Below are 7,592 nucleotides of genomic sequence, written 5' to 3'. Positions count from 1 at the left end.
AAACATACACTGAAGACGATGCCCCTGACCTAAGACCTCTGGGTGACCGGTGACAGTGACCCAGGCACTCGGGCCACACAACCTGTGAGACACGGTGTTCACCTGCGAGGGAAGTGGACTGGCACCGACACAAAGACCAGGTGGACGCTCCATGGGCCTGAGGGGCAGCGCGGCTTTAGCCTTGGTCTCAACCCAGCACTCCGCAGAGCTCCGGAAGCGAAGACCCTCAAGCACCTTCCCTGACTGTGGACCAGACTCGCGAAGTCTGCGTCTGCGAAGTGACTCCGCCCACGAGGTGACTCCGCCACTGGATGGCCCCGCCCACTGGGTCCAAGGAGGATGCCAGCCCCCTGGTTGGCTTCTCGGGTCTGAGCCGCGTGGAAGGGCGGGGCGAGGCCTGCGAGGGGCGGAGCTTGTGGCGAGGAGTGCAGCCCCGCGCCCTCTCGGGAAATGGATGCTCCGCAGTTCTGCGGGCGCCAAGGGGCGGGGAAAGCGCTCGTTTAGCTGCGCTCTGGCCCCGCCCAGGACCCGGCAGGAAGGCGGGGCCGCCTCGGTCCTCCCTCGCTGGCGCTGGGCTGAGCCCGGAGCGGAGAAACGGAGTCGGCTGTAAGATCCCGGCTTGGTTTTTGGGCGGCGGCAGGCGAAGGAGGAACATGGCGCTCGTAGGCAACGGAGCAGAGCTGGAAGCAGACGAGGTACTGGCGGGTGGGGAGTGAGGGCACTGCCTCTGGAGCCAGGGATGGGTGAGCGAGCTCGGCCGGGACGGCCAAGGTCCCGCCCCCTTGGCCCCAATTTGGGACAAGCAGCCTCCCGCCTGGAGGAAAGGGCTGGGGCTCCGGGTGGGGGCACCTGACCTTGGGAGGTCTATCCCTGCGGGAGTGAGGAGGGTCTCTGTGGCGCTCGGAGCGGAGGTGGTGCTGAGGTTCGGAGCCTCGGCATCGTGGGGTCGGGGGATGCAGGACACCGTGTCCGGTCCGCGGGTGGATGGGTGCGAGCGCGCCGGAGCTCAGGACCCTCAGCTCTGAGCTGATCTGAGCCTCTGCAGGGACGTCTGGGCTTCGTGAGGTCTGATCCCGAAGTCCGGACACTAGCCCTCGGGGGTTTGTGAAACTCTCTCTGGAGCCGGGAGTCTCACCTTCTATGGAAGTTTCCTGGGGACTGAACTGAAAGGCTTAGAAGAGATGAGAGGAGGGGGGACAGCGGGTGGAAGAAGGAGCCCCAGGGTGTCAGCACAGGCAGGCAGGGCAGAGGCTGCCCCAGGCCGGAGGGCGAGGGGACCAGAGCAGCAGCCCAGGAATCGGTGCTTTCCCCTTGGTCCACGGGGCCCGGGCCTCTCCCGAGCAGGTCCCGGGTATAGACGGATAGAAGGCTCTACGAGAACCGACTCCGGCAAGCTGCTGTCTCAACTGTATTTAAATAATTGGCCACTTCCTCCTGGGGCCGGCGCGCCCGGGTTTGAGCACCCTCGGGCAGGCGCACCGGACCTGTTGATTTATTGACTTCCTTTCAGCACTTAGAGCTCCAGAGAGACGCCGTATTTTGAGCTTCAAGTTGAGGCCGGCGGCAGCGCAGGAGCACCGGCAGCAGCAGCAGCAGCAGCAGCGGCTGCCGCTGCCATTTTACCTGTTTTGAATTTTGCAAGTCGCTGCCTGAGGAAGCTTAGTTTCAAATGATGCAATAGTGGAAGATCTGGAGATGGTTTCTGTCCATCTTCCCAGTGTCGGGAAACTCCCGACAACGAACACTATGTTCTAAATGTAGCCCTTAAAATAAAAACACACCAAAACAGAACTGCAGCTCCTTTACAGGACTGGCAAACAAGAGGGCAAGTGGGGCTGTCCAGAACCTTCCTTAGAGCCTGTTCCTGGCAGTGAGGGCACCAGGACCACAGACCAATGAAGGAGAGCTTGCTCAGTTGCATCTATTCATTGTTGAAACTTTGAAACTACCCATAAAGGCAAATGATGAAATAGCACATTTGTTGCTATTTTCATCTGTGACAACCTTCTTTATAGCTTTGGGCTGTCTTTTTAGTATTTCAGAGAGCCAGCTGTTTTTCATTCCTCCTGTCTTAGTTAATCCTTTTCTGTAATCAAGGTAGTAACACTTTTATGGTGATTTGACTATACATTCACTCCATTACTCAAAAGTTTTTATGGCTCCTGCTGTATATTAAGTTAACTATCCATGTACCTGGCGTGCGGGCCTCTACAGTGTGGTCTCTCAATCTGATGTCCCAGCCTTGTCCCCAGCTACTTCTCTTTGTATAACCATTTAGCTTAATCAGTGTTATGCCTGTATTGTAAACAAGGAAACAAGTCTGGGAGTAGCTAGTAAATGGAAAGTGAAAATTTTGAATCCCTAGTCTGCTTGTTGAAAAAGTTTCGCAACGCTTAGGGCTATATAATTGTCTAGACCAGGGGTGTCCAAACTTTTTTCAACGTTTTTCACCAAGGGCCATATGCGGTAAAATACACAAACAGCTGGGCCACTCACTCGAGGTGAAGTACGTATTGCCTCACCTGGTTTATTGAAGTAAACTAAATATATTTTTGGAATTTGCTGCGGGCCAATAAAAAATGGAGTTGGCCCGCGGGCCGCAGTTTGGACACTCCTGGTCTAGACCAAGGGTATTGTTGAGAGAGAAAGGGGATGCTATTAATAATTAACACTTGAACAATAGGTATAAACTGGGATTGCCCTGGGCATATTGAGACACATGGCCACCGTTGCTGTGCCCACTGCCTACCAGATGAACTGACGTATTGAGATGCATTAGCTAGGGAGAAGGGCTCTAGCTGGGTCGGGGGCGTTAGGTTTCAGAGCAGTGGAGAGCCTGGCATGCACCTACATACTTGGTAAATACGTATTTTTTTTGAATGAATGAATGACTACAAAAAGATTTTGCTTAGTTTCTCAGTTTTTGCCATATCTTTTCATTTATTTTTTAAATTCAATAACTATTAGACCCTCATTACATATTAGGTACTGTACTGGTCCTAGGAGATGAACAGTACAAACAAAATTTTTCATTCGTGCCAAATCCACTTGTCCCGCATGGTGTACCATTTCCATTGGTATAAACTTTGCAAAGCTTTATTGAACATTTGCTCTTTGCTCAAGCTTTGTAGATGCCTTAGAAAAAGAGGACATAGTTTTGGCTCTGTAGAATTCTCAGCCTGGGGAGCGAGATAGATCATGTGTACAAGAACTCTAGAAAAGAACTCAAGGCAGGGTAAGCCAGTGAGAAGCAGTGCATTGAAATCTGGGTACCCTTCACTAATTTGTACAAAGCCCCTAACTTTCATTGGGCTGAAGCGCCCTACACACAAGTGAATAGCACCCTGCTCTTCAACTTTACTGCATGTGTGAACTAAAATAGCTCATTTCAGCTGGGAAGTTTTTCAGACACTTAATATACATTTCATAGTCTTTGTGGCCACTATTTAATATTCTAGGGAAGTAAAAGTGTGTAGTTGGAAAGTAGTACAAAGTGATGTAGTTGGAAGAGTGAACTGAGCTCTCAGCTCTGTCACTAATTTGCCCCATGGCCGTTCATTCATTGTGTGTGCAAACATTTGACTATCTTATGTGCAGAGACTGGCGCTGGCCTGGAGAGAACAGTGAACTAGACAGACAAGGACTTTGTCCAAAATAATGACCTTGACTGAGCAGGTTTCTCAACCCCCTTAGGGCTCTTTTGAGTTTCCTCATATGAAAAAGGAGGGCTGGATGAACCCTCAGTGTTCTTTCAGCTCTAGAAGTCCGTGCTTTTGGATGGAGGTAGGCTCCTTTTTGGGAGAAGGGCTAATACTATGGGAATCACTTTTCTTTCAAAATAACCAAGGAGATGATGGTAGTACAAGAGCTCTCATGGAAGCTGTGGGATGGGGTATTTCCTTCCTTCCTCCCTGCCTCCCTCCTTCCCTCCGTCCCTTTCCTCCTCCTCCTCCTCCTCCTCCTCCTCCTCCTCCTCCTCCTCCTCCTCCTCCTCCTCTCTCTCTCTCTCTCTCTCTCTCTCTCTCTCTCTCTCTCTCTCTCTCTCTCTCTTCTGTTCAGGTGCTAGGAGGATAAATACTTAAACACAGAAGTTAGAGCTTGCAACCTCAAGGGCGGCAAACGTTTGTTCTGGAGGGTTACCAAAACATCACAGATATTACCATGGTGTGTGGACCTTCAGAGTTTGGTTGATAACTCTTATTTCTCAATATTTCTTAAATTTGCCTCATTGGGTTTTATTGGATATTACATAAGCAACATTGACATCAAGTTCATGCAAGGTATACAGAAATTATGCAGTCTATACCACCAGCCTATGGCGGATTGATGGCTATGACTGGAGGACCATCCGTTGCTTGATCTTGAGGTCATTTCTCTCTTGGTGACCTCCTCATACATATGGGCTGCTGTCGACTGTCTTGGATGTTGCTTATATTTGGCCCTCTGTTTTTGTGTGATTTGGGTTGGGGAATTTAATAAAAATAGTTTATATTTTATTGTTTAATCCTATTAAAATCATCCAATCCACCAATAATTATGTTAAGAGAAAATATCAACAATGTCTGAGTGAATATCTAGCAGCTAGTTAAGCTAAAAATTGTGTTCTCAGATGAAATGACTTAATTTCACTAAAAACAATTTAAGAAGATAATTTTTCAATTGTTTTACCTTAACTGGAAAAATGAATTTTGAACGTCTTTTAAATATTTGGTTACATTCTATTTTGTAGAAATTGGTAATTTGCATATGTAATTTGATACATTACATTTTTATATTAAAGTTCTATGAAAAGTTACTCATCAAATACAGTTAGAAATTGAATGTTAAGAGATTTAAAAATTTTAATCTAACTTAAATTTTTTTATTTAGTCATTCTGAACCCATTATTGAATAAAAAGTAAATTTATACTTGCTCATTTTATATGTAAAGCACAGATATATATACCTCTGTGCTATTAAAATCTCATGGGGGGTGTGGTTAGGAAAAATATCTAAAAAGGTTTCTTAGGAGGACAATAATGGAAAAAAGTTGAGAAACACTGGGTTAGGGATAGAAATGGCTTATGTGACAGATGTTTCCATTGCTTGTTTTTTTGGCCCAAGAATTTTTAGATCTAATTCTGATTTAGAAACTTTTTCCATTGGAATTTTAGATGAAGTTTAGATAAATTGATTGCTACTATTTTCTTAGAATCAGATTTATTCTTTCCCTCCATCAGTGTTCATTGAGCACCTTCTTAGGTTTTAGATAGGAGGGCCCTGTTCTGTCTTTGGGTCAGGGTAGGTCTTAGGTGAGGGGGCTATATGCTTTATTGTCCATAGTAGGGCACTATGAGAGTAAATGCTTTCAGTAATTACGCAGGACAGCAGGTGCAAACAGTGATGGTTAGGGGTTGGCAAAGACTTGAAAGAAGAGATGGTATTTGAACTGGGTCTAGAGGGGTGATCAGGATTATGCTGGGGGGAGCAAGTGGGCTAAGGCTCAGGCCTGGGCGGAAGTGGAGACGGGCGGGAACGAGCATAACCTGGGCTCAGCTGGGTATTCAGCGCTGGGAAGGAGGGCTGGTGAGGGCCGAGGCTGCACAGCCTGCTTGCATCCCATGCTGGAGTGTCTGGAGTGTCATGCTAAGGAGTTTTGACTACATCTCCTAAAAAATAGGAGTCTAGAATGTTTTTGTTTAACTAGGCAAGTATCATAGGTTATTTATTTTAGGAAGATAAATCTGGTGAAGTTGATGCAGCCAGATTGTGGAGGAGGCAGCAGGAAGGGCAAGAGACTGTTGCAACAGTTCATGTGGGAGGAGATGAGGACGGAAGTGGACCAGAGACTGTGGGATTGGAGAGGAGGCCAGAGTGGAGGGACTTTTCCGTGAGAACATGGAGGAGAAATTGGCCTGGGAGCCTGTTTGAGGATGAGTGGTATGGAGAGGGGGTAGAAGAGAGGAGCTGTTCAGTGATAATCTGGGTCTCTTGTGTGGCTGGGTGGTGGTGCTGTTTCCTCAGAAGAGGCCTAGGGTTCAACCCCACCCCCTTTTGGTGGGTGTAGAGGATGAGGAAGGACCTCATGCAGAATAAACTCATCCCTGCATGAGTGGCTCATTGTGGCTCATGCGGGAGCTTGGCGATTTGTTCATGAGGGGATGAGATTGCAAAGGGTGTTTGTAATTGGTTGTGCAGGTGAGTAGGAGGAAAAAATAGTATCACCTTACCATCAGCCTCAACTCTGCGCAGGTTAACAGACAATTTTCCTGAGATGTTCAATGTTGAAAATCTTGAAATCCCAACTATTCTTGGAATGCTACTTTCTCAGTGAAACTTGCCCTCTTTTTCTCCTTCCTTCTCCCTATACCTGGGTACCTCCTTCCTTCCTTTTAGGTCCAGTAGCGCAGGTATGCTTCTCTAGGCAGGTATCAATTCTTCCCTTGAGTTAGCTGGTTTGCCTTCTTATCTTAGTTCCCTGCCCTCGGGTGCTGTCACTAATTATCCACAGTGTGACTCTGATACTGTGAATTCTGTGAAGCTTATGGTTTCCATCTAGCCCTCTGTTGACAGCCTTCAGCCCCCGTACCGCCATGGCCATCTTGGGTGGGTCTCCTGAAGTCACTGTGTGCTCACTTCGCAGAGACTGAGTACCTGGGGGCTCTCCCGGGTGCTTGTGAGATTTCCTGGGAAGAGTTTCCTTTGTTGAGGCTCTTGTTGCTCCCCGTCTCTCAGCTCTCCGCTTCCACCCCTGCACTAGTGGAAGAGTCACTTTAGCTAGTTGGCCAAATGGGTTAGGTCACTACACCTCTTCAGAAGGGCTCCTCAAGTATTTGAATGCCTGGCAGTTCATCATGCCATTATGCATCTTAAGCTCTTTATTTAAAGGCTGTGGGTATGTAGTAGATGCTTTTGTGCTGAGATCTATGCATATGTCCCTTTGGTATTGCTGATATTATGCTGACATATATATAGGGCCTACATAGATATATAGATATATATATAGGTCTCTCTCTTTCTCTCTCTCTCTCTCTCTCTCTATATATATATATATATACATATCTATATATCTATATATCTATATATCTATATATCTATATATCTATATATCTTTGTTGGGACTGATTGTAACTAGTACGTGAGAAGAATTGTTGAATCTAATTTAATGTGTTGGATTTTGTGCTCGGTGCTAGAGAGACAAACACAGTTCCCATCCTAAATTTTGGTGTAGTCGACAGGTGGGTAGACAAATAGATGTACTGCTCTGTGCTCAAACCATGGAGGAAGGATGCCAGGGTGCTTTGGAGCACAGAGGAGGGCACCTTACCTGGGGGATGGGTAGTCAGGCGTGGTTTCCTATAAGAGGTTGTTTCTTAGAAATTCAGGGTCTTGCAGGATGAGCAGGGCTTAGCCGTGTATGAGAGAGTTGGTCACCAGGGAGCTCTGTGTGTCTCAGGGTGAGGGGCTAGCAGGCCTAAGGCACGGAGCTGCGGTGCTTTGGGTGGTAGGGAACAGTACTAGAAGGGCAGGAAGGGCCACTCCAAGTATTTCACGCCGAATCGTGGCTATCCTGGTGTGTGTTTAAGGTTGAGGTTGAGGAGAAGTGTGCAGAG

The 7,592-nt window shown here is 47.5% G+C and overlaps 1 protein-coding gene across 3 annotated transcripts in view; it reads left to right on the top strand.

Moving 5' to 3' along the window:
* Positions 1–296: 296 nt before the first annotated feature.
* The window catches only part of TTC39B (tetratricopeptide repeat domain 39B), a 121,879-nt gene continuing 114,583 nt past the window's right edge, over positions 297–7,592 (top strand). The window contains exon 1 of one of the 3 annotated variants that reach the window (XM_019739166.3): positions 297–695. In XM_019739166.3, the coding sequence (XP_019594725.3) occupies positions 312–695 (384 nt within the window). In that variant the 5' untranslated portion in view covers positions 297–311. The remainder of the gene's footprint in view (positions 696–7,592) is intronic. The other 2 variants (XM_088793468.1, XM_019739170.3) reach the window with 2 other exon arrangements.

The sequence above is a fragment of the Rhinolophus sinicus genome, chromosome 16, assembly GCF_057876585.1.
Source record: "Rhinolophus sinicus isolate RSI-liver-muscle chromosome 16, RSI-T2T, whole genome shotgun sequence".
Classification (NCBI taxonomy): domain Eukaryota; kingdom Metazoa; phylum Chordata; class Mammalia; order Chiroptera; family Rhinolophidae; genus Rhinolophus; species Rhinolophus sinicus.
Note: the sequence above shows the minus strand (reverse complement) of the source record. Positions and strands in the feature narration are given on the sequence as shown.